This window comes from Podarcis tiliguerta, assembly GCF_965153285.1.
Source record: "Podarcis tiliguerta genome assembly, chromosome: 16".
Taxonomy (NCBI): domain Eukaryota; kingdom Metazoa; phylum Chordata; class Lepidosauria; order Squamata; family Lacertidae; genus Podarcis; species Podarcis tiliguerta.
In genome coordinates, this window is record NC_139549.1 from 23932299 (window position 1) to 23958730 (window position 26432).

At 43.8% G+C, this 26432-nt stretch overlaps 1 protein-coding gene across 8 annotated transcripts; it reads right to left on the minus strand.

Moving 5' to 3' along the window:
• EWSR1 (EWS RNA binding protein 1) lies at positions 1–26181 on the minus strand. Of its 8 annotated transcripts, none has more exons than XM_083417706.1 (19): positions 25813–25949; positions 20271–20307; positions 19966–20017; positions 18881–19007; positions 18527–18544; positions 14039–14225; positions 13147–13311; positions 11417–11628; positions 10385–10568; positions 7523–7557; positions 6934–6966; positions 6290–6408; positions 5403–5532; positions 4324–4446; positions 4066–4237; positions 3438–3535; positions 3297–3359; positions 633–885; positions 1–431 (listed from the first exon to the last, which is right to left on the minus strand). In XM_083417706.1, the coding sequence occupies exons 1-19, from the start codon at positions 25823–25825 to the stop codon at positions 392–394; spliced, it is 2061 nt and encodes a 686-aa protein (XP_083273832.1). In that variant the 5' UTR covers positions 25826–25949; the 3' UTR covers positions 1–391. The 8 variants fall into 8 exon arrangements, with proteins under 8 accessions (XP_083273832.1, XP_083273831.1, XP_083273833.1 ...); XM_083417705.1 differs by having other exon boundaries at positions 7523–7560; XM_083417707.1 differs by lacking the exon at positions 18527–18544 and having other exon boundaries at positions 7523–7560; positions 25813–26181.
• Positions 26182–26432: the final 251 nt, after the last annotated feature.

Consider the following 26432-nt stretch of genomic DNA (forward strand, 5'->3'; position numbering starts at 1 on the left):
TTGCATTTATAAACATTTGGAAGTTTATTTAAAAAACATCACAACCATTAACATTGTTACAGATTTTAAGTTTCCTTCCTCCTGGGTCTTCCACACAGATTTACTGAGCATGCTCACAACAATGGTTTTCTTATGGGTTTTAGTTTAAACAACCATTTTTTAAAAGGAAAAAGTAAGAGAGAGAGAAAAAGAATAACTCAGCACACTACCATTTAACTTTGTTTTAATGTTTCTCCACAAATGGTGAAAAATACTAAGTACAGACGAGGAATCATCATAATGTTGTGGTCAACATTATAAATATGGAATTATAAATTTAAAACATTTTCTGGTTTAAAAAATAAATCTGGTAGTAAATGCAGTCCTGCAAGGGAGAGGGGGTGGCTCGCCACTAGTAAGGCCGGTCTCTGCGGTCTTGACGATGTTCTCCCCTGGCAAAGGAAAGAGAGGAAAGGGGGTGGGGGTCAGACTCACAACCACATACCCAAAGGCTATTGGATCCCAGGGAGAGAAGGTTTCAAATAAGAGCCAGTGGCTGCTACTAACAGCCGCCGCCTCCTCCAGTTTTTGCAGCCCAGACCTCTTCCCTCCCCTTTGTCAACGCCACTCACTTCCCCCTCCCCAAGCCTTACTTGTCCATCTTTCCTGGTCCTCCACGCCTGCCGCCTCTGCCTCCCATTTGCTCCATAAGAGGTCCAGGTGGGCCCCCCGGTCCTCCTCGCCGGCCTCCTCCGAAGCCCCCTCGATCCATGCCCCGGCCTCCTCGGAATCCGCCTCTGTCTCCACCTCGGCCCCCTCGGAACATCCCTCCAGGGCCGCCGCGATCCATCAGGCCCCCTCGACCTCCTCTCATGCCACCGGGGCCGCCCCTGCCACGATCACCACCTAGTGCAGAAAGACAGCACCACTCAATCGAGCAAAGGGTTGCTGGGAAGGTGGCAACACCAGACAGGCAGCTGAAGGCTTGCCTCGGAAGCGCAGGCAGCAGGACCCAGACATGCCGAGGCCCACAAAAATGATGGCACATGTCTGTGTTGCATAGGTGTGAATGTGTGTGCTACCACCTTAGGGAGTCCCTACTGCTTAAAAATATGGCACCTGTTCTTACAACATGTGACAGAGCAGCAGCAGCAGCCACAAGAAAAGCTGCAAGCAAAATACCATACAGCAAATGCCCACTTCCCATATCGTTCTCACCCTTTCTGCAAGTCCCCGCAAGGAAGGATATCCTCATTTTAATGTGGTTCCCCATAATCTGCCCTAACGGCTGATCAATCCTACTGGAAACAACTGCAGGAAGAGGGTCAATACAAGAAAAGACCCAGATCGGTGTTTCCCAAAACTGGGTCTCCAGCTGTCTTTGGACTACAACTACCATGATCCCTAGCTAGCAAGACCAGTGGTCATAGCTGATGGGAACTGTAGTCTGAAAAAACAGCTGAAGACCCAAGTTTGGGAAACACAGACCTAGATTCACACACCAACCATAGAGGAAGACTGAGCTGCTTCTCCTAATGCAACTTAATGTTGGGCTTTAAAACAGGCTGGCGATTCTTAAACTGATGTTACTGCTCATGGACTGTGTAAAAGTTAGCAGAGAAAAAACAGCTTTGGGGTCAAAACACTTTTAAGGTTCCAACACAGAGCTCAGCATGCAGCCCTCCTCCCACCGGTAATCAGCTTCCAAGTCAGGCTTGAAGCCTGGTGGAAGCACGTGAGAAGGTAGGCTGCGATGACAAGAAAAGGAGAATCAGTTTGCGTAACTCAGCGTGAGAGTGTAGGAAAACATCCATAAGCACCTCCATTGAGACAGAGTAAACAGAGCAGAGAGCAGCTAGGCCACTTTGTACCAGATTCTATAGATCAGGGGTGGGTATGGTGTGCCCCCCCCCCCAGATGTTGCAGGACTCCAATTCTCATCAGCCTCAGCCAGTGGGACCTAGTCAGAATTGATGGGAATTGCAGTTTGGAGGGCTACAACCTTGGCTCTAAATGATGTTTCAAACAGCCACTTCTAAGGGTAGGCAGGTGCCGTTTGTTTTCAAGATTAGCACATAAGGACAACAGTGCCTACAGGGGAATTAAAGTTGCAACTCAAACACACCCATAGAGGGGCACCAATCAAGACGACACCATTTGCCCCTGCTCAATTACTGACTCAAAGCATCTTGCAACATGGCATCACACCAAACTGGCCAGGGCCTGCAATTTGGAGTTGCATGGCATTGGGCAAAGTCCCCTCCCCAACGTCCTCATCCTGCAAGCTTGAAACTCGTCCCCATTAAGCCAACTGGTGAATCAAATCAACAGCTTCTCTTCATGGCTACTCCATAAAGTGATAGGGGTTCAAATTGTGATGGATGGCTCCCCATAGCCGAGAGGCCCTCCAGAATTTTGTGATTTAATTTAACAGAAAGTGATGCTTTCCTGCTTGTTGTTTCAGCGTAGTGTTTCAGAATGTTCTCTCTCATATTTATATATATATGGACCACTTTGAGCAGGGGCAAAAAGAGACGCATACAAGTGATTTCAACAGACAAGCCATTGTACGCCCCATGTCCAGCACCTGCCAGCCTCATTACCCATTTTGTTCAGCTTGGGAAGGTGAGTGAAACTGAAGCCATGCAAAAGAGATTGGTGATGGGAGTCAGGGGAAGGGGAGAGTGTGCCTGATTTAAACAACCCTTAACATTCCCTCCCCCCGATCTCCACATGCAGCTTGCACATACATGGCTGTGAGCACTGAACACCATGTGCTCTCCCAGGCAGACTACGACTGCTGCAGGATAGGGGAGGAATATTACCAGGATAAAAAATTAACTTGTCCCCGCCAGCAAGTAGCTCGATAACTTGGCTGCAACGGGGTACCAACACTGCACCACACTCCCCTTTGCATGGCCAAGCCAGAAACCATGTGCCTGGCTTTTGGTCTGACCAGCCCCCCATGAGCCATGGGTGCAACCCCTGGAGACCCTTGGGCTTTTTTTTTTTTTTCATTTTGGGCACACCGCTCCCCATCAGCCACCCCACTCCCAGAGATTGTGCCGAGTGATCCCTGCCCAAGGTCCCACGAAAAGCTGGAGCCGGGTCTGATCAAAGCAGCTCCTCTACCAAATGTGGCGCCACCCCAGCATAAACCTTGGCAAGGTCAATGTGTCCACAGTCAGTGCTTCCAAGAACCAACAGTGGCCATTTTATGGCGACTGTGAATGGCGCAGCGTCACCTCCCCATTTCACTCTGCTGGAAGTGTATACACAAACGAAGGAAAAATATACCACCTGTACAGTTCCCTTACCACTATTTGTCCCGTATATGAGCCCTCTAAGTGGCAGCGGTTTTCCAAGCAAGAATCCAGGACCTTGTGAACATCACATAAGCAGAGGTCAGTGTCACATATTCCGACTCCCACCCCAGCTCGCGGACAAGAGGAACATACCTGGAGGTGGGAAAGGTGGAGGGAGGAAGCCTTCCGGTTTAGGAGCCTTGCACTGGTTGCATTCTGTTCTCCAGGCAAAATTCTGGTTTCCACACCCCCTGGAAAAGGACCAGTGTTTAGTGAGAGATGCCAAGTGCATTTCTTGGCTGAACATGAAAAAACAACCAAGGCTGGGGAACTGGGGAGGGGGAGAGCCAGCTGACCACAATTTCATTCACAGCTGGGTGGGGAGCACAAGGCAAGCCTCTACCCAGAGGCAAATTCATCTGGACCATCTTTTGAGGATGCTTTCCCATGAATAACTAAGGAAAGGCAAGTCAGCGGAAACAGGCTGCCTAGCCTTTTGGGCCACACAACTGATCAGGCCGAGCAGGAACAAGTGCTTACAAGGAACCTACCAATATTCTAGGTGAGCTGGTAAGTGAATTACTGAGGTGGTGGCTGGTACCCAACAAAAGGGCCTGGGAACTATGTCCACACCCAAAATATTACTCTAAATGGATTACCTAACTGCATCCCGGGGTAACTACCAAGCAGGAGTACACCAGGGCAGCCCAGCCAAGATCTATTTTGACTCTCATATGCACAGAAACTTGGTGAGGGCAGAGAATGAAACACAGCGACTTACGGGTTGGGGCACTGCCAGTCTCCTGCTCTATGCTGGACATTTCCTCCACCAGAAGGGTTTCCTCTCGATCCTCGTGGTCCTCTTGGGGCAAAACCGCCACCCCTGTCGCCACCTCGGCCTCCCATGCGGCCCATGGGACCACCAGGACCGCCTGGGCCCCCAGGACCTGGGCCTGAAAGAAGACACTTGGTGAGTTCATGAGCACACCACAGAGCCCTTGGGGGCTAACAGCGCTGGCCAGCATTAGCCAAAGATTACCTCCACGGAGTGGGGGAGGCATGCCACGTGGCTCACGTGGGGGCATCCCTCCACGCATGCTGTTCAGTGGCAGCTTCTTCCGGGTGAGAGAGACTTTGAGCTTGCTGCCCTGGAAGTCTTTGCCTGAAATACACAAAGCAGAAGTCTCTCTGTGAACAACAGCTTCACTGCTGCAGAGAATGAGCCACCTACAACTGGGCAAGTAGATCTAAGTCACACTGCCAAGGCCTTTGGAAGGAAGTTACAAACTTTGCCGCTTCCATAACTGAGGCTAAAGTAAAGAGAGGAGTATGCAACACTCAACCGCTCCTCCAGCTTCTGAAATTTCAGTAGGTATTGTTCACACACTTGTCCCACTGCCCCAGCCATGCTGCACTCCTGTGGAAATCAAGACACACACCCCAGTATACACCACTTGCAATCAAACTTGATGTAATAAGGCACACTGCATTTGTTTTAACTACATATACATTAGGTTGACATTTTCTAACCTTTTGAGCTACTGAGCATCTAATATATCAGTGCAGAGCTTTCCAAACTGTGTGTCGAGACACATTTGTGTTGGCTGAAGTGTAGGTGTGTTGCGCAAATGCTCCCTACACTTCTCTCGGGGCTGGAAAGGGGTTAGTTTAACCTCTGGTTTGCTAGTAAAACTGAATTATTGTATCACGAAATGATGCATGCCTAAAAAGTGTGTCACCAACATAAAAAGTTTGGAAAGCTCTGTGTTAGTGTTTAAAGCCCCAAAGAACCAAGGCCCCAAATATCTGAAAGAGCACCTTCTTCCCTACTCAGTAGTAGCCCCTAAGTTGTGTAACTCCTTTCCCACAGAGGTGCCTCTCCTTCATTATATGGCCAATGCTCAAGATGCAACTCTTTACCCTGGCTTTTGACACTTGAGATGTGTATTTTTAGGACCCACCTTTCTGTAATTTTAAGCTTTTAATACTGATCAATATTGTGTTTTAATATTAATATTGTGCTTTAATAGTTGTAACCCACCCTGGGACCTTAAGGTGAAGGACGGGTAATAAATTGCAGCAGCTGCAGCAGTAACTGTAATATTCTAATTCACTCACCATCAAGCCATTCTACAGCTGCTTTGGCAGTCGGCGGGTCATCATAGCACACAGTAGCATCTCCTTTTGGCTTCCCTGTGTCCTTGTCAAGGTAGATTGTTATCATGGGTTGTCCAGTTCTTTTGTTCATCTAAGGGGCGATGAGAGAAGACAATCATGCTCTGGACAGGAGTAAATTCCAAGGCTAGACCACCCCCACCCCAAAGTAAGATGCTTCAAATAATATGCTAGAAAGGCAAACATTATGTGACTAATCAACATCGAATTTCACTAAAAAAAAAATCCCACACTGTGCTTTACTGGGCTTAGGTGGTCATGCCACACATTTATTTATATTAATCTTATTAGTCACTTGTCATCCAAAGGTATTCAAGTAACTTACAGTAAAGAAAAATATGCAATAAAAAACACCATAAGGGGAAATAATACATCAATATTTCATATAACCTAACATTTATGGAAAACCCCCCAAAAAAGAACACACCACCCGTATAAATAATAGTGAACAATATTAACAATACTGAAATAATAAACAAAGCAATACTTTGACCCACTAATTAGCAAATAAACAAAATCTCAAACCCTGCCTCCCTAGTCCAAAAATCATTCAGATCAAACCAACAATTTCCCCCCTTTAACCTCCCCACCCAGAATTCTGGCGTCAAGGCCAGTGGTTACTATCAGTGGTTTGTATGTCCAGTGTCTTCCAGGGATGGTCTGGAATCTCTCCTCTCCTTTCAGGGGGAGGAGAATAGAAGGTATTCTTGGGACAATGAAAGACACATGGGAAAACTTAAAAGCCAAATCGAAAGGGGGATTTGTATCGCCTTCCCCACAACTCCATCAAGTAGCAGGACAGGCTGCACCTCACAAATCGTGTTACTTACCTTGACAACGCCACACTGTTTGAAGAAGTCTGTCAGATCCTCTAGGGTCACATTGTCAGTCAACCCCTGGACATACACTGAACTGTTGTCAGCATCATCATCTAGGTCTATGGGTGGGCCTGGGGGGAGAGAGGGGAAAAAATGTGTCACCGAGTACAGGCCACCCCAACAGCTACTGGAAGCAAACATTGCCTCATCCCTTCCTCCAAGAGGGTTACTACCCATTTTCCCCAAGGGTCGGAGGTCAGAGGATCCAAGTAAGGAGAGGCATCAGAGGTGACCACAAATAACAGCTGGCTACCAAGACCGGCCAATACTTCTGGACTTCCAGTCTCAAAGAATGCCATTTAATTGAGCTTCAGCCAGTTTAAAAATGCAGGCTCAATAAAACACAGAAAAGGCATGACTAGCTCCAGGACTGTGTAGGGTGGCCCTCAGCAAAAGGACGCACCCTTAATAACTACTGTCCACAATGAAGGCAAAACTAGCAAGGGGCTGATCCGAGAAGTGTCTGACTCTGTCAATCTCCAACATTAAGATGAACAAGCAGCATTTTACTTTAAGCGAGAGAAGACTGCATTCTGCTGAGGGTGACTAATGACATGGGAGCCGTTCCACAGATTTAAAGAATTATCTGAAATTACCTAAATCGAGATCTGGCCCTTCATCCAGGTGTCCTGCCGTCCAGGAAAGAGAAATCATAGAAGAGATTGTTAGTGCACGCCTTGCAAAGCTACGCTACTGACACACACACAACTACCTATTTACAACCGCCATTTGATGGCATGTGTTAAAACTCAAATTGACCGCACTGCAAAAAAACTTGCAATGCACACCCTTTATGCATTTGCTGCCGAGATCAGCTTGCTATTTTAGCAGCTTTCTAAACCATCACCTGGTATTACACTTGGTTAAAGGGGGCTTTCTTGGGCCAATCAGTGCTTGTTTACCACCAGTTACTTTATTTTTTAAAAAACCAAAGCCGCTTAAAATGATTTCCTTCCCCAAATTAAAGGAGTAGTTCCTCTCATCATCACCCTTTGTTTACCCTTCGTTCTGTAACCGTAGGTTAAAACCTTATAGACCCCTAGGCATTGCCGGCAGTACCCATTAAAAGTCTTGTTGCATATGGAATTTTAACGACTTAAGAAACTAACAAATATTATGGGCTTTTTTATTTTCTGGTTGCATTTTTTTTAAAACACTATCCCATTGTAATGCTCAAAAACTTACCACCAGGCTTATTGAAGCCACCTCGCTCTCCAGCGCTGCTGGGGGGATAAACGAAGAAATGAAGGCCTTTCCCTTTAAAAAGCCAGTACCGCTCGGAGCCTCTGGGGCTCACTGGGAAGAAGGGCACTGGCTAAACATATCCAAACAATGCATCTGTCTGTCTGTCTTTCTTTCTCTCTCTCTCATCTCGTCACTAGGCCTTTCTTCAGGGCAGCTTGTTCAAATCTCCTTTACACACACGCAACCTTTGCTTGCCTGAGTTTGGATGCCCCACGGTGGCAGTTGGACCCTTTTTCACGGCTAATGGTATTAACAATGCAATACTTGGGCCCCCGAGAAGGAAAAATGGAACTTTTCCATTTATTTATTGGCTTATCAAAACACAAAGATTTCATGTCCACTGGTCAACTCCCTCCTAATTTTGCATACATAAAACTGCACCCTCAGCCTCCTGCGAGTGAGGCCAGCAAGCCAAGCTCCTGGGCGGAGGACCTTTAACATTAACAGTTGAGGGGGGAAAGGAGAAAAAGAAGATACAGCAATCCCTAGAACACAGTTCAGATGACAAGTCACTAAAGCCATACATTCAGGTCACTACTGGATTTAACAGTCTCTGTGGAAGGAGAACTTACAGAATATACCAGGGTACAAAGGCCTAAGGGTGCAGCTTTGTGGATACAATCCAACACAACACAACAAATCAGTGCTTTAGCTTTTAGCATGGGGGGGGGGGGAGAGCCAGATAAGAGAGAAGCCACAAAACATAATTTATGGGCAAAAATGTGCCCAATTAATAAAGTGCCACTAAAAATGGCTTTTTGGGTGCATGTGGAAGAATCATTTGGATGGAAGTAAGAAAGGAGGGAGAAGGACCGCTAACTGTTAGCAAGTATTGCACCTTTAACCCATAAAAGATTTAATATACACAATTCCAAGCTGTTGCATGCAGCTTTGTCTCTTTTCCCAAAGTATATATACCATATATGTAATGTTTCCCTTTTTAACACATGTTTTTACACTTTAATTTTACACAATTCTAAAGTTATTACACCTCCCCTCTCGTTTCAATACCAAACATGAAGTACTATATGCAGTTACCAAAGTTACAGAAGGTTTCCATTTATACAATGAACACATTTGGTTAAAAATATTCTATGTATATTTTTTCCTCTCCATATGGACACCGTGTCTAGTCCCACTTTTCATTATGCTGCCGGCTGAGTACTGAGTACGGGTACTTTTTAAGTATTGAAGTGTATACAAGGCTCTCACTTTGTAACCTGTAGCATATAAATGCGACAAAGCATGTTAAAAAGTTTCCATGTTTAACAGCCAGTGAAAATATAAAAAAATATTGAGGCAATGAAAGAGGGCATGTTAAGAACATTGGGCTCCTTACCTGCAGGACAGACACTGAAATGCATCACCACACCATGGAGGAAGGGGACATAGTTCCTCTACCCTGGCCCTTGGTGGCCAAGTAAGTGTTTCATAGGGCCACCCTGGGAATGGGGTCTGCCTAAGGCCTATAGCAGTTACATTCCCTCCCACTCCCCCAAAGCTAAGGCCACTACACATGAGCTTTTGATTATGGGTGCGAAATTGCCCTACTTCTTAGGGAGGTCTTTAGAAAAGAAAAAAGATGTGGTGATAGCAATTTCAAGTGTCTGTGTCTACTTTAAAACACATCTAGGAACACCTAACAGATGAAATCTTTATAATAGAACTAAGGAGCCCTTTTCCATTCAAGCCAATTTGAAAGGGTTACTCTTCAATGTTAAAATGGCTTGGTCATTAACTGAACAGCTTTTGAAGCAATAAAAGCAGTTGGACTTCAATAAAGATTTCAAACCATCTGGATTCATTTTAGTAAAGCTATGCAGAGTGTCTCTTTTGCCAGTCAAGACTGTTACGTGCAGTGGGACTGGAAGGCAACTGATCTGTCAACTGGACCCCATGACATCTTTTTCTGCCCTCCCATCCTCCTAGTCCAAATTTGTGACCATTTTGGTTTTGGGGGTAGCACTCTGCATAGCTCTATATACACATGGGTAGAACACACACAAGGACACCCTTCATTATTGAGCCTCTCAGTTGATCACCATCTCTTCCACCTTAGATAAACCAGTAATGGAAAACAAGTACTGACTAAGCAGGCTTCCCAAACCAGATTCCACCATCAGTTAAAATGGCTGAACTGGTTCGGGACACCTGAAAGCTCCAGCATGGAGCTGCGTCCAGAATTGTAAGCGATTTTTAATTATTATGATTATTATTATTGCACCATGTAGGGTCTCTCCTCAAATTCCAAACCAACCTGAACACACGCGACAGCTACGCTAGAGAGCTCTGGGCTTCAAAGAGCATCTTGACACAGCCTATTCAGCTTTGACATGAGCTCAGAGAGCTACTGCCAAGAGAACACACAGCTAGGGCAAGAAAATGCTTTACAAGAGCAGCAGACACCATGGTACATACCTGTGATATCAAACACCAGCAAGGAGGAATGAATGACATGCGGACCTCTCAGAAGGGGTGTGTGTGTTCAACCCAACAGTTCTTAAACCCGCAGAGAGTTTCATCTCTGTTCATTGTGGAAGGGAGCTGAAAGTTTCACAATTTGAACACCCAGCACTCTCTTGCCTCCAACCCTCAATTAACTGCAGGTAAAATGTATCCTGCCCCTAGTCCCCATTAAGAAAATGTTTCCATGAATTAATTAGTCGTATATATTACTCGCTGTTAATTAGATTATCTCCATGGAAAAGTGGTTTGCATTGACATCTTTCAGCCCTTCTTTCCATTGCACACCCTATGGGGTAAAACCGAATTAGGTGAGAGGAAGAAAAGGTTTGCTCTTACCCCATTCCGCCGCGGCCTCCTCCTCCCCGCCCACCTCTGCTCACGCCTGCACGGTCAAATCCCCCTCTTCCCCTGCCCCGGCTATCAGGGCCGCTTAAGCTTCGGCTTTCTCCTGGGCCCGAAAAGCCTCCCGAGTCCTGGCCATACACCCCCATGCTGCTGGGGTGGTCTTGACGGAATGAACCTAAGGAATAGTCAACATGGCAATTTTAGCAAAGTGGCAAACAGCATTCATTTCCTTCCTGTAGAACGTTAACATGCAGTGACCCTCAATGGTGAATTGAAGCATTCATTAAGATAGTCACAGGACAGCAAAATATCAGCTGGAAAATACTTGACCCCCCCCCCCCCAAAAGCTGGCTTTTACACTTTACTTTACTCTTTCCATCCCAACAGGTCCAACCAGCAAAGCACACAGAGGCATCTTTTCTACCTGCTTCATGGGGGCAGATTTTTCACATATATTCTGGCAGAAATCCAACCATATGTTATATATTATTTGTAAGGTGCCCCAAAAAGGCTTGATCTGTTTTTAGCAAGAATGAATCTAAATTGACAACAAAACATTGACCAAACTAGTGAAAAGAAGTATGACAGAAAACTGTGTGACCAACACTGTACTGCAATATGTTGCTTTATATTGTTTCACTGTGACATAAAATGTAAGCATTGGAAAATATTAAAACAGAAGAAAAAGGAATCTGGGGAAACTGTGCCCCTGCAGATGTTCTTGGGTCACCAACTCTCATCACCCCCAGCAAAGATGGGGGGTGATGGGACAACAACACCTGGAGGGCCAATGGCTCCCCAACAGTGTATTTTTTAAAAAAATAAAGGACAAATATGAAAGGCAGGCTAGCTGAAAAGCAGAAACACAGCACAGGTTTTGAGGTTGTTGAATATTTTTTAAAAAACATCTGAAAGCTTCCCAACGCCACCCTTAAATCAGAACTCCTTGATTCAAAAGTCCCGATTGCCACCTTGGGGTTGATAAGATTTATCTGAACACCCCCCCCCCCTATTAACACTCACTTGGTTGTCCGTAGCTGCTGCTCTGCTGACTGTACTGGCTGGGGGTCTGGCTATAGGATCCAGTCGGAGGTGGGTAGCTGGTGGGGGGCTGCTGCCCGTAGCTACTTTGTTGTCCGTAGGTGCTCTGTTGTCCATAGCTGCCCTGCTGACCATAGCTACTCTGCTGAGAGTAAGTGCTCTGATCATAACTACTGGGCTGCGAAGAAGAATAGCTGAAAAGATATGTCAAAGGACAGGAAAATGACACTTAGTAAAACAGTCTATTTCCACCCATACATGTGCAAAAGCCTAAGCAAACATGCATAATTTGCCCTTGCCCAGGCTGATCTATAACTACAGAAAACCAGACCAGTGCACGCCACTGGCCGCAATAAAATTGACAAAGCTGTGACCAACACCCCCCCAAAAAAACCTAATACCTGCACATTTGCAGACTAAAATGATGCATACTATTAGTACTTTGGCACCAGGTTGCAACAATGTGGGGGAATCAACCAGGGGTCAGCAACCTTTTCCAGCCATGGGCCAGTCCACCGTCCCTCAGACCATGCGGTGGGCCGGACTATATTGGGGGCGGGGGATGAACGAATTCCTATGCCCCACAAATAACCCAGAGATTCATTTTAAATAAAAGCACACATTCTACTCATGTAAAAACATGCTGATTCCCAGACCGTCCGTGAGGGGGAATTGAGAAGGCGATTGGGCCGCATCCGGCCCCCAGGACTTAGGTTGCCTACTCCTGATCAAAACACTATTACAGTGGTACCTCGGGTTAAGTACTTAATTCGTTCCGGAGGTCTGTACTTAACCTGAAACTGTTCTTAACCTGAAGCACCATTTTAGCTAATGGGGCCTCCTGCCGCTACAGCGCCGCCGGAGCACGATTTCTGTTCTCATCCTGAAGCAAAGTTCTTAACCTGAAGCACTATTTCTGGGTTAGCGGAGTCTGTAACCTGAAGCGAATGTAACCTGAGGTACCACTGTAGTCTATTGTGTTTTTGCTGTGGCCACAGATACAGCCCCACTATTGTTTTTCTCTGATGCCCCTATCTGCTGGAGACTGCTTAAGTCTTTTGCCATGGTAAATGGCAGTACAACTAACCAGACGGCTGGCGGGGAAAAGGCAACAAAGAGAAGCAGACCAAGTTGCACTGATCACTGTAGTGCTGCTATGACTGGACGGTCTGCCTAACGCTTTCAATGTCACTCTGAGGAGCAGGTCACCAAGGTAAATCATTATCTATGGTATGCCAATAGATATTAAGAATTGTAACTGTTGCTCCTCTGCATTCCAAGGTGATGTAAGTCGTAAAAAGGAGTTGACGTTTCTAACCATCCTCTAAAGTAGGGGAGGAGAATCCCCCCCCCCCCGAGGACCACATTCCCTCACAGACAACCTTTGTGGGGACTGCCTACCAGTGGTGGGTGGGGCCAGAGGCAAAGGTGGGCAGAACGTATGTGACTCAACTCTGCACCATAGGCACACAAGTCAGAAGCTTCCACACATGCATACATTCCTCCATCCATGCAATTAATCATTGTTTAAGGTTTTACACGGCTCAACGATGCAAAATGCACTCAATGCAGGGCAGGTGAGGGGTACAATCTGAGGAGCTGCAATCAGCACCTGAGCCTGAGGTCCCCCCACCATCACCACACAAAACATCATCCAGTCAGATAGCATATACATAACAGATAATATATACTGAGAATTCCAGTAAACTCACCTGGTGGGAGGATAGGATGGAGGTGCAGTAACTGGCTGCATAGGGTAACTGCCAGGGACCTGGTAGCTGTAGTTACTCTGTCCATATCCTAGACTGGGCTGGCTGTAGCCTGATGTACTTGACTGAGGCTGGGTAGTCTCTGCAGGCTTTGTGCCATCCTGGGCTCTAAAAATTAAATCCATCCGTGAGGATAAATCTTTCAGAAGCTCCTGCCTGCCTTTCATGTCTGGCACTGGCAACCTTATGTACTGCACCGCATGTTAACACTTAACTGCAGGGGGAAATTACATCTCAGAAGATTATTCAGGCATTTTGCCTTCAGGATTTGCCTTAAACCCTAGGCTAAGATTTGAGTTTTGATAACAAATATAAAAACTATTTTAATTTTATTTATATCCCCCCCTTCATCACACAAGGCAGGTCACCATTTTAAATGCACTAAACTTATAAAATTATTATCGATGTTTGATTCAAACATTTAGTGCAATCCATCCATTGACTGCCACAGAAGCCACAACGCTGCTTCATTAACAGAGGGGAAAGAATCCTACTCTGAGTGCCATTTAAACGTCTTGCCAATCAAAGCAGCAACAGCGAAGTACACCAGATGTGTTTTAAGGCGATAGTGCCCAAATACGTTTTGTCTTTTTATCCAGAGTGAAAGAACAACACATAGCTATTATTCAACATGGCGCTTCACTGAAAGAATGTGAGTTCTGTTTCATTCAAGCATTACGTGGAGAGGAGGGGAATGTGCCTACAAACCACAGAATTATCAAAGCTGTAGGGCAGAAGCCAGACCAGAGGATGGTGTTCTCAAATAGAGTTCTTTCCCTTACCCAAAAGTACAAGAATGTATATGTTAATGCATCACATTTTATTTGTATATTACCTTGCAGGTGCAGTTGTTGCTGGCTGCTGCCCATAGGTGGGGTAGGCAGGCTGGGTGCCATAAGCAGATGGGGCAGCATAAGAAGCCTGGGTGGTGGTAACTGTGGCGGTGGTTGTATCATAAGCAGCAGTGCCGTAACCTTGGACAGGCTGGCTATAAGCCTGGGGAGCAGTTGGGGCGGTATAGCCTGCAACAAAAAGAAACCTTATTGAGAAGCTTACACACTTGTGCTTCTCATCACTTTTGATTACTCTGTCTAAGCATTTATACTAAGGACCCTAGTGAAATGTTCTATGAAGTCAAGGGAACCTGTAAACAAAAATGCTTTGTGGGAGGGTAGTGCCTCATCCTCATTAAAAATACCGACAGAGAAGGGGGTAAGTAATAAATTTTGTATTATCAGCTTAAAGAAAGCTACTTTCAGGAAAAAAACCAAATATCCAGAAGCCATCTCTAAATCCAAAATATAGTTAAAAGACTAAAGGAAATGTCAAAGTACTAGGATGATTCCAATAAAACTAGAGCCCTTGCACTTCACGGGAGAAATAACGCAAAAGGAAACCCATCACAAGCCACTGTCAGTGTACGAAGATTGAAGCTTTCACATATTTCAACCATTCCATGACACAAGATGGTTCCCAGAATTACAGAATGGACAGCTACTCTTTGTTAGATTTAAATTTATAGTTATAATGGCTATCAGCTAAGTGGGGGAATGGCAGACTGACTGGATTTTTCAACCTCATTTCAAATGTAAATCAGAGAGTATACTTAGAGCTCTTGAAAATTTCCACATTTGTACAGGTGGATAATAGTTTTGAGAACTAATTCTCAAATGTTACTGTGATACTTGAAGCAGAACCATATTGCACATTATCTAATATGATGTGCTACTATCACTTCCGAATCACTTCCAATTGCAGATAGGGCCACTCTTTTGAACCCTCCAGATAAACAACAAAACTTGCCTTATCAACCAACCAAATCAAGGAGAAAGATTTAAATAGCTCCCATTTCTGATAAGCTATCTTAAGACATGCAGGGAGCTGGGGCAGGATTAAAAAAATACAGCCACTTTATGCACACAGCTGCAATCGCTGTGGCCTGAAATCAAAGTGAAGGAGTTTGACAGCAGCAAAATCACATGCCCATATGTGGTCATAATGCACAAGGTTCTCAGACAAAATAATATAATGCTACAAGGCTCTATTCTCCTTCTCGGCTGCTTTAAAAAGACAGCAGTACTAGATAACCATCACGGTGACACTCCCTCCACAGTGACTATTGTAATGATTCTAACATCCAGCCTTTAGAAGCATATTTCAAGCAACTGGCACTGAACTGTACTGAAAGGTACTTTCTCAAAATGCTTATGAAGCATTCTTCAAAAGCTCCAGGTGAAGTGGAACACAAAAGAACCAAAAAATGAACTGGCAAAACATGGGTAAGGATTGTAAACAGAGTAGCAAGCTTTGTGCAATCAATAACAATTTTTTGCAGCTTTCAGAATTAACTGCAAATGCAAGTTATAAAGAAAAGAAGGTAAAATAGATTTACTCCATATGCAGATCTCTTAGTAAATTTGAATTCATGACTAGTCATGTGATAAATCTTTCAAACATATATGGAGCAGTCTTTTAACCCACAATGTAGGAACACTGATGTCCATTTTCAGTAAACTGAAGCCTTAAATTGTTGGGAAATGTTTTTTGGGGAAACTGAATTATGCAATAATTGTTCTCACTTAACCCCAACTTTATTTACTCTAAGAACACAAACATATGCTATAATTTGGCTTTTGAAACAGTAGCACTGTTGGTTATTCATTAAATATTGTAGCGCATTTTCTTTATTTAAACATTTACTTTATTAGAAATACAGTTAGACATGAAGGAACAAGTGGATGCATCCTAAGCATATTGTTGTAAGCTTGGGGGACGGCCAGACTCTCCATAATCTTTATAGATTCTGTAAAGAGCTTGAATTTGAACAAACTCAAATTCATGAAGCAAGCTAAGTTTGGTTAATTAAAACTAAGCCAATTGCTGTTGCATTCAGTTTAGGATGCCCAAGCAGCTTCACATAGTTTCAGGGATAACATGACAGATAGCCCCTTCGGCCTGGGCAGACAGAAGTTCCCAAGGGTGTTTGTGTGTCAGGAGAAAGTAAGAGTGTGTCTTTGGCAGGAGACTTAGGCCTTTACAAGGTATGCTGGGAAGAAGGAGGGAGAATGACAGAACCATCTTGGCAGGCTCAGAGAGATGCCTTGGATCGACACTGAACTGCTGTGGGGAACAAGCCCCTCTTGAGATGACCATTCTATAAGATCTGGACTCCCTCCATCTAAATTCAGGTGTAAATATGTGAATAAATCATATTTCTTAAAGCTATGACAGCCTCTGCCAAGCCTTGCTTCTCAAAGAAACACAGACCCTGAGTGAGTGGCTGGAACCTTGAATCTTGCCACAGTTTGGAAGAGATTGGAAGTGGTGCCCAACTTTTGTAACAATGTATTTAACAATATGGAATTAAAAAGTTAGAGGAAAAATCGACATTGGGGAGAGGGGAGTGGTCATGTACTACTTCATCTTAGAAATGATATCCAGGATCTGGTGAACAAAACCACAAGCTTCATCACGGAGTCCTAGGGCTCATGTTTTCTAACAGTTGCTTCTAATGCTTAGAAATAACTGAGGATGTACTTTCAAAATCAGTTTGAGAGATGAAACAGGAAATGCTGTCCCAAGGGGGGAAATCAGAAATCCCACTGGGCACTGCTCAAACCCTTGGGGATGCCTGAAGGGAGCTCCTTGGACCCTGTCCAATATATGGACCTAAAAAATCATCATGCAGACCCAACATTTGTAATGAAAAAGCTAATGCCACTACAATTCCTGTGGGGCAATTAAGGTGTAAAAAAAGTTGGACCAACCACAACATGTTGCAGTGTAGCAATGTGCTGCTACTCAGAATTTTAGTCACTACATTATTCTGCTTTATCTCCAGTTAGACTGTGATCCATGCTCACTGACCATACTCATTATTCATGTGGCTGGTTTGGGGTTCTCTCCTCTCAACTTTGTTTACTTACTTACAATATTTGTTTTCCCCAAGACTGCTAGAATCCCATCCCCCTTGTGCATCTGAATATTCACGACCTATACAATAGTCACAGAGGAAAGGAGTGGTATGTTCTAATACTGATGCACTTCATCTTTGTGTAACCAGTGGCCTATTTAACAGACAAACCTAGCTATTCCCAGCATTAAAACAGTTCCAACCCCCCCCAATTTTCCCCCCTTCTTGGGTTTCTGAACAAAGCTTTTTTCAAATGTTTCCATTTCCTTCCAGAGTCTTCAAATCTATCTGTAAACTCAGAACTAGATTAAACAACTGACTCCTCCATTGTTACGCTACCAACTTAATCATTAAAAACAGAGATGGGCCAGTAAATTGCTGATTTGAGAAAAGTAAAGCAATTCTTCCAACTGTATATTTGACATACCTGCATAAGCATTCAGTCATCTTGGCATGCAAGGAAGAATTAGATCCTCTTCCTGCTATGCCTGAGAGAATTTAGAGAGCCTACTTTATATATCAGGTATCTACTTTGCATGCTCAAATGCAGTGCCTCCAGGCAACACCTTTCCTCCATCCCTACCTCTTACTTGTGCAAATGTAGAACTGCAAGAAGTACTGAACTGTTTGGGGAACATATAGGTCTCATAAATGTATGCCAAATTGGAAACATTCTAAAACATCTGCATCGTTAACTACACAGTTATTTTTACTGGCTAAATGTACAACCCAAAACAGTTTCACCATTTTGTTATTTAAAACCTCTATCTGCCAACGCAGTAGTTATTAGTTTTAAGCACAAGGAAAAAACATGCTACTTAAAACTGTAGCCAGGATGCTGTTTGCAGTGTTTTTGCATGCACTTTAAATTCAGACCATAGATCAAGTGGTTGCTGTACAACCTTCAAAAGGTAGGTCTATTTTTCAGACATCAAAATAAAGCATCAGGATGAACAGAACTTCAGTTTTAACACAGTTTAGCACAAGCAAAATAATTTACAGAGCATTTATGACAACACTGAGGTAAATGTCTGAAAGAGGAACCAATAACATGGAACATGCAGAGATGGTGGCTGCAACAGCTGAATGTGTCTAATCATGCTGTTCACCCTTTAGGACACCGGGAAGACAGCTGAGTTTGGTTAGCTTGAATCATCTTTGTTCATAGCTGTCATTTTAATACATAAGCTTTATCCATACAACACAGTAGTCAAAAAGAGCTTATGAATGGCATCCTTTCTACAGCAGATATGCTGCTGCAAAGTAACATGAGCAGCAAACACTGAATGGGCCTGTGGCAACCATATTGCAAGTTTTGCTGCTAGAATAAAACCACCTAAAGGGTTAACACCATAAATTTAGACGAAATGAACAGCATTTCCCATGCAAAATTGAGCAGGATATTCAAACCTGTACTGGTCCCTTCTACTGTGGAAAGCACAAGACAAGAAGTAGAGGGCAGACTATCAGAACAGGCAAGCAGTTTTGTGAACTACTCATCCTTGAGCAATAGAAAGGTTTAAGAGAGTCTTAGTACTGTCACAAAAGGTAGAGTGCCTCATTCCCCAGGTATGTTAGCATCTTGCTAGCAGCATTATTCAGCAATGCCTCAATTTCCATGTGAACCAGTACCCAAAGTGATCCGTAATATTAAAGTCCAATTTGCTTTACAAAAAGTTCCCACCCTCACATTAATTTAAAGTCTCCAAAGCACAATGAAAAAATAAGGAGAGACTGGGTGGGAAAAGACACAGGCACACTTACCAGTTGGAGGCTGCCCATAAGAACTTGCATATGCGGTTTGCCCATAAGTAGCAGTTGTCTGAGGCTGGGTATAGCTGGCATCCGTGGGTTGCCCATAGGTTCCATAGCTTTGTTGCCCATAGGCCTGCTACAAAGAGGGAAAGGGTGTATTTTAACTTTGGGCTCTACACAAGAGATTTTAAGAATTTGATTTGGACAGAAAAAGTTTGTAATCATATGCAACAGAAATGAGACAGGGGAAACCGCACGTCCTGTATCAAATATTTTCCTGCTCAGGCAAAGCAGATTCATAAACCCACAAGGTGCCAGGGAAAATGGAGACAGGTGTATAGTAGAATTGTCAGTTAACAGCTAGTATTATTGGCCATCCCCATGAGTCTAATTCACTGTTTTGTCATCCATGCTGTGTACTGACCACCACCCAAGCAACATGACATAGGAAGAGCTAGCTAAAGGACAACAAAAGTTAATTGAGATACCTCTAGCACCTAGCTAGAAGTTAACAAAATTAAAGGCCTTGAAGCCATCAACTGCTGCTTCTCAGTTCCTTTACATAAAAGGAGGGTTATATTATTCTCTCCTTTTCAGGATATGATGCAGCCCCTTTTAAAATTTCATGTCTGTGCTAAGTCCCTTAATACTTTAATCTTGCATGGCAACTAGCATGTTGCAATTAAGTCGGGTCTGGCAGCCATCACACAGCAGCCCCGTGTTTTGTTTCCATGGCTCAACACGATGGGGGCTGCCCTTATAGGCTGTCACCTCCCACAGGGCTTTGCTGCATTTGTCTTCCAAGGGCTGTGTATACAGGCAGGCAGGAGCAAAATGCATTAACAAGGGAGCAAGAGCAGCGAACAGCCAGCTTTCCACTGCTTGCGCCCAAGGCTATGGCTACTCACTGAAGGAGTGCATACCCTGAATGAATACTTGCAGCAATAGAAATGCACTTTCTAGCAGCTAGTTTTAAAAGCCCCAACAGAAAATATGGGAGTAGATGCAATGCCATTTAGCAACTTTTTCTTTTGCAAAAAGGTTGTGGTTTCATTTGCATTTAGAGGGGAAGTGACTTCTTGGTTCTTTATTACCTGGGTGGTCTGCGCATATCCTTGCGCTGGCTGAGCAGCATATGCAGTGTAGCTGAAGGGAGGGAAAGAAAGAAAGAAAGCTGAAGTTGGAGAATACAATGACTAATGAAGGCAATGCTTTCATGTATAACCTTCAAAACAGCAGTACTAAAACAGTTTGTTATTAAAACTCTGCAATGTCCTTAAAACATAAAATAAAATACATTAAAATACATTATAGGAAATAAAAAATACATTATAGGAATTCTAAACCAAGTCTTATTTCAAGAATAGACTATATTTATCTTCAAAGAAACTTAACTTACCCCTGCTGGGCTGCTGCTTGGCTGTAGGTACTATAATCTGCAGGTGGTAAGAAGACATAAAATCAAGCTTAAGAGGAGATGGGTGGGGGAGGAATCACTCAACACCTCTAAACATAAGCTCGGAATCTAAGGTTACACCCACCCCCTTATGTTTGTTGTATTAAAAACTCCCCTGAGATGCATCAGCTTGTGATTCCCTTTCACCAAGAGAAGCTGGACCAATTAAAAACAACACTATTGCAGACACAAACACAAGTACTGTAGCTGTTGTTACCGTGTGGCTTCCCAATGGAAGTCTGAAATCTGTTGTGCATTAAAATCCAAAATTGGCACCACTTCTACAGCTTTTTCAACCTAAGCCTTCCCCACCCCAAAATCATCTATGACCTCAAATTCCATTTTGGAAGTTACAATTTCTTAGTCCTACTCAATGTAAAAGCCTTTTGAGAGGAGCCAGAGACAATGCCTTTGCTTATTTACAGCCAAACGTCACTTAATATTCTCCACTCCAATCGGCAAAGAGTCTACTTTCATTTATTTTGCTACCAAGCCAGGTTGTCAACATTGAGATTATTCAAATTCACCAAGCTTTTCCTGAAATTTGTCCTAAGATCTTTCTCCAACACGAGCAGCAAATTTTACTATACACAATGTTGAAAAAGGAAGCAAGGCAAAGCATACTATATCTTGCTATGTGTTCCTACTGATATAGTAAATGAACACTTTTGACCTTTCTAACGTGCACAAAGTCTAAAGTTGTATTACTATAGGAAAGTAAGAGAATTTGCAAAACTCTTCACTCAACAACAAAGGAAAGGTCTATGAGAAGATCCATTTTGTACCTTTTAATTTAAATGCATATCAATTAACACAATTCAAGTCTACAACTGTTTTTTCCTCTATCCAAACCTTTATTCCCTGTCTTGTAATTCAAATTGCACAAATATTACAATTAAACATTGTGACACACCATCTTAAAAGCTAATATTTGCAGAAGAGTTTTAGTGACGTAACTTATAAAATTTATTTTGTACTTAGTTAAAATGGGACCAAGAAGGCCTAATCCAATGGGGGCAGGGAGAATTGCATGATCACACTTGAATGAAATTCAAATAAAGAAAACCTAAAAGCTGCAACCTTCTGTCCTGTCCATAACTGACTTAAGAGTTCATCAATTCAGCTATGCACAATGAGTTCTACTTTAAAAGCCATGATGTAACTCTGTCACTTATGAAAATGAGGAACTCTGTGGGCAGTTACTGACCTTCAGGCAGGAGCTTACTATTCCAATCATACTCCCAGCAGACTGAGATTTCAAAGTGGTCACAACTATGATTTGTAAAAATTATGCAAAATAGCATAATCTGATAAAACTGAAGCCTACTCTTCATCATTACACAAGGGAACAGAACAGCAAATGTTACTTAAGAATGCCACGTAGGGCATTCATAAACCCATAGCACTTATCCTCAGGAACCAAGAAGAGTACACAGTTTGTGCCACAAATTAAGAGAATATGGCTTCCAGTAGGAATGAAAAAAAACATTTCAACGTGTTAAAACAGCTGGTTCTCATGTGATACTCTTATTTAAAAATTGAAAAAGCTTTTGATACACATCCAATTTCAGTGGCACTATGGATATGTAAGCTACCTATTCCACCAAACTGCACTATTTAAAAAGCTTGTTTTCACAGTAAGTCATCTTTACTAAATAAATCATTGCACTATTGAACTAGTGAAGACTGGGGATTCTGTTTGGACATACCCCCAAATCAAGCACCACCAAACACACCAGTAAGTTTAAAATACAATATGCACTGTGCTTTACCCATTACAATTTTACCATTCTGCGATCTATCTCCTAAAAGCATTTACACAGCTGCAATCACGGCACAAATTTTACAATTACTACATAAATGACTGATGCAGCAGTCACATGCCAGAAGGCACAATTTCCAACTACCCTAGTCAAGAATGGTGTGTAATTTTTTAATGTGCTAACAATAGATCTGTTGTATGAGTAATAGGGCATCATTATTGGGCAAAGTCCCACTGAACTCAGGACCTTGCAGTAAACATACTTAGGATGAGACACTAATTGTCCGAGCTCTTGCCAGGTTGTTCCACTTTTAAGATTAAGTGGCTGCACTGGTGGAGGAAGAGGAGTGCGGGGGTAGCCCCCCCCCCCCGCTGCGTGATCCCAGCAGGGTACTATCAAGGCTGCCACCCCCCCCCCCAAGTGCCGGAGCATGAAGCTCTGCCACTGAGTGGCTGATTTCCCAATTATAACTGTCTTTAATGGCCAGACCCTAAATGGGACAACACTAAGCCACCTGGAATATGCACATACAAATGCACAAAACTATTCAAGGCTTAAAAAGCAAAAAGTCTACTCTTTCACTACACTACTCTATGTATTTTTAAAATTTACATCCCACCATTCCTCCCAAAGGATCCCTAAAGTAATCAGCACTTGTTAACGTATAATTATTATATTAGATGATCATGAAATAGCAACAGACTTGATCAAATCTGTTAAATAAGGTAGGCCAATATTTGGATAGCCAAGGGTGCCATATTTCCAGTTCAACACACTTTGGGTACAAATGAGGCCGAACAAAGAATGTAAACAGCAGCAGAATTGGAAGGCCCAGGAGTATTGCAAAGTCTCCTTCCAATACTCTCCCCTCCCCTCACTCATACCCAGAGAGACAGAGCACCTTGTCTGAACTAGTCCTTTAAAGTTTTGCATATTTTACATCTGCAGGAATGGGAGGTGAGGTTTTGTTTTAAAGTATTAATGGCATTAGAGTTTATTTTAAAACAAAAAAACCCACAAAATTCTACTAGAGCAGGGAACAGCAATGAGGTTTTCTGGATTGTATGTAGTGGGGGAATGAGTACAGTGGTACCTTGGTTTACGAACTTAATTCGTTCCTGAAGTCCGTTCTTAAACCGAGCCACACTTTCCCTAATGAGGCCTCCCGCCGCGGGTGCCCTTCCACCGTTCAGATTCCGTTCTTAGACCGAGGTAAAGTTCCCAAACTGGGACCAATTTTGTGGAGTTCGTAAACCGAATCGTTTGTAAACAGGGCTGTTCTTAAACCGAGGTACCACTGTACTAAGATGAGAAACTAGTGATTGCTTTTCTTTTTTTCTTCTTGTTCTGGTGCTGTAACTGTTGTTGTAGCAAAAAATGTATTTCTGTACTTTCATCAGAGTACACAGCATCTCCCACAGATATAACTTATCCCCCATCTGCTTTATAGACAAAACATGTGAGAATAACAAAATCCTAGTAAGACAAACTAACAGTAAACACGTATCTTTTTCCATCTCTCCTGTTGGTTTTTTTGTATTTTATGCGGTTTAACATAGCTTAAATGTTAAAATGTTATTTGCACCTTATTTTAATATTCAACACAGACCAAAAAAAAAGAAAAAGAAAAATGAACTTCACCAAAGAAATTTCACTACCCCAAGCCAAATTCTCCATATACCGTAAGCCTGCAACTTACTTTGGGTTTATGATCCAGGGATCATGCCGAAAGCCAAAATAATATATAGTCAAAACACATTGTATTCAATGGCAAGTGGGATTGCTAAACTCATTTTTCCTTGAACCCCACCAGCTTACTTTAAAGCTGAAAGCACACAAGATAAATTTGTTTAAGTTACAGGCTGTTGCTGAATGTTCTATCAAAAGAAAGGAATTCTTCTTCCCTGGATCAGTCTTTGCACCAGAATCAGTTGGTAATCTCTCATGGCATTTTTTTGACCCTGTGGTTTTCAGAGACAGACCTGTATAAGCATTTCATTGCTTCCCTGGATCAGTTTTGTTACAAAAAAAACATTCTAACAGAATGGAAGCCTACTTCTGTACAGACTGCAATGAAAAGTGCACCCTCAGTTGATTTTACTGTAAGCTGCTTTTAAGGACACCACCCTGACAAAAAAAAATGTATACATTGTAATGCATTATTTATGTTTTGTGTGCATAACAAATACACATTTTGACCAGGATTACATACAATTCTTTAAACAATTTATAGGTAGCTCATTTGATTTACGAGTCCCATTGATTTCATTTTGGGAGATGGAGGCGAAAAGCATGTGTTCAACTTTCCCCCTGGAATCCACAGGCCATGTGGCTAAATCTTATGCATCTTCCCTCAGAAGGAAATCCAATGGAATTATTGCCCAAACATAAAAACTGTCGGCAGCATTTTAATGTGCTTAATTCTGTCTGTAATAAACCCAAAATGCTATCTTTGGAGAAAAGAGGCCTGCTTCCCCAGCCTCGTTCATGCACATGTGGGTGGGTATATGCATGCATGCATGCATCCTTATGCATTAACGAAACACATGCAGTCCACCCACAGCAATGTCTAGTAGGGCAGCTGTGTTGGATCTGCTGTGTGACACCCATCGCAAATCTTCTGATACCTTAAGACTAATGAAAGTTATTTTATTTGTGGAATACAGTCCACCTCCATCAGAAGCATACAAAGGAAAAAGAAACTGAGAACAAAGAGTGGTGAAAAGGCAAGGGGCAGAAACGTTTGCAATAAATACTTTGCCCTCCTTCCCCATTATCTGAAAAGCAGGGTGCAGCAGTGAAAAGGAATTCCTAATAATAATCAGAGCAGCTTAGTGATAATACCGCATCTCTTGTATTCTTTTCTCTCCAATTCTCTCTGTGCGCCAGACATTTTTATCATCATTGTTAATTTATAATTATTACAGTAAACAACGTCATCACTGTGAAAGAGGCCAGGAGAATCATGCCACTCGGGGGTGTGCAGCACCCCTCTTCTCTCTCCCCCTCGGTTGAAGAGCAGAGTAAAATAAAAGACGAGAATTTGTCGATTTATAATTTAATGGGAGGACAGGAAGGAAGGGTCTTGAGGCTGTAAGTAATTAGTTTCTAAATAAAATTAACTGTTTGCCCTCAAGGCCCTTCCTACCTCACGCGGCTCCCTTCTTTCCATTCGTTAATTTATAAATTGAATCAAGTTAATTATTTAGCGGGGGAGGGCCCTCTTGCAACCCGTCGATTTGCAAAATAATTTCGTTTTTTTAAAAAAATTGTAATTGAGGAGAAAAAGAGGAGAGGAAGCGTGCATTGAGGCTTGTACCGGGGGTAACACCAGCAGCCACTTCCTCCCACCCCCACACCTTCTTTTTCTCCCTCCCTCCCACGAGGTTAAACGAGGCCTGCCGCTACCAAGAAGAAGGCGCGCGGGGGGGACCGCCCCTCCCTCTTCCTACTGACCCCCCCCCAGCCAATCACGAAGTCGCACGCGCTTCCCGCCGCCGCCGCCCCTCCCCCCACTTAACGGCCGCCCGGCAACCATTCCCCTCCCCCCCCCCAGAGAATGAGAACTTTCCACAAAAGGCCGCGGCTTCCCGGCCTCCCGCCCCGAGCCCCCTTCTAATTTCCCCCCCTCACGGAGGGATCCCCTTTCTCCTTCCCTCCCCGCTCCCAAGGTCTCTCCCGCCGCCCCCGGTTAAGATTAGGCCTCGCCCGGCTCTCCTCACCCGTCGACGCCATTTTCTTTCTCTCTCTTTCTTCCTCCTCCTCCGCCGCCGCCTCCTCCTCCCTCACTAACGTCCTCCCGGTCTTTCTGCCGCCGCGCACTGCGCAGGCGCGAGGTTTTCCACTCGGGTCGGCACCACTGTGCGATGTTAAAGCGGGGGGGTGGAGAGGCAACGCGCCACTTCTTTTCTTCCTCTTCTCCGCTTTGTATTTATCCTAAATTCAGGTTGGAGTCAAAGAAGTCAAAAAGAGAGCTAGGGGAAACATGCGGAGGAGGGGAGCGGTAGGGGCTCTTTGCGCGTGGAATAGAGTCGGACGCTCGCAACCCCCTCCTGTTGAGCGGATGGTTCCGTCCGGGAGGCTTTAGGGATCCTCGTCCAAGAGGCAGAGCGATTGAAAAACGTCGGGCGGGTGTGTGTGACTGATATTAGGGAAGGGGGCGGGCTCTCTGGGAGGATTGGCCCAGAAGGTGATTGGCGGGGGGGGGGGCGAAGAAGCCCCTTTGAAAGTAGAGAAAATGCCTTCGTTTATCTTCTTTGCTCAACATGGCTTCCCTACCCCACTCCCTACTTTATCCTCACAACAACCGTGCAAGGTAGGCTAGGCTGGAAGGCAGTCTCTG

Excerpts from the sequence above, each read along its gene's own strand:
- EWSR1 (XM_083417705.1), bottom strand. Across the intron at positions 19,008-19,965 it reads GATATGCGCAGACCACCCAG|CAGGCCTATGGGCAACAAAG; the intron begins GTAATAAAGAAC and ends CCCTCTTTGTAG. Across the intron at positions 5,533-6,289 it reads AACAGTGTGGCGTTGTCAAG|ATGAACAAAAGAACTGGACA; the intron begins GTAAGTAACACG and ends ATCGCCCCTTAG.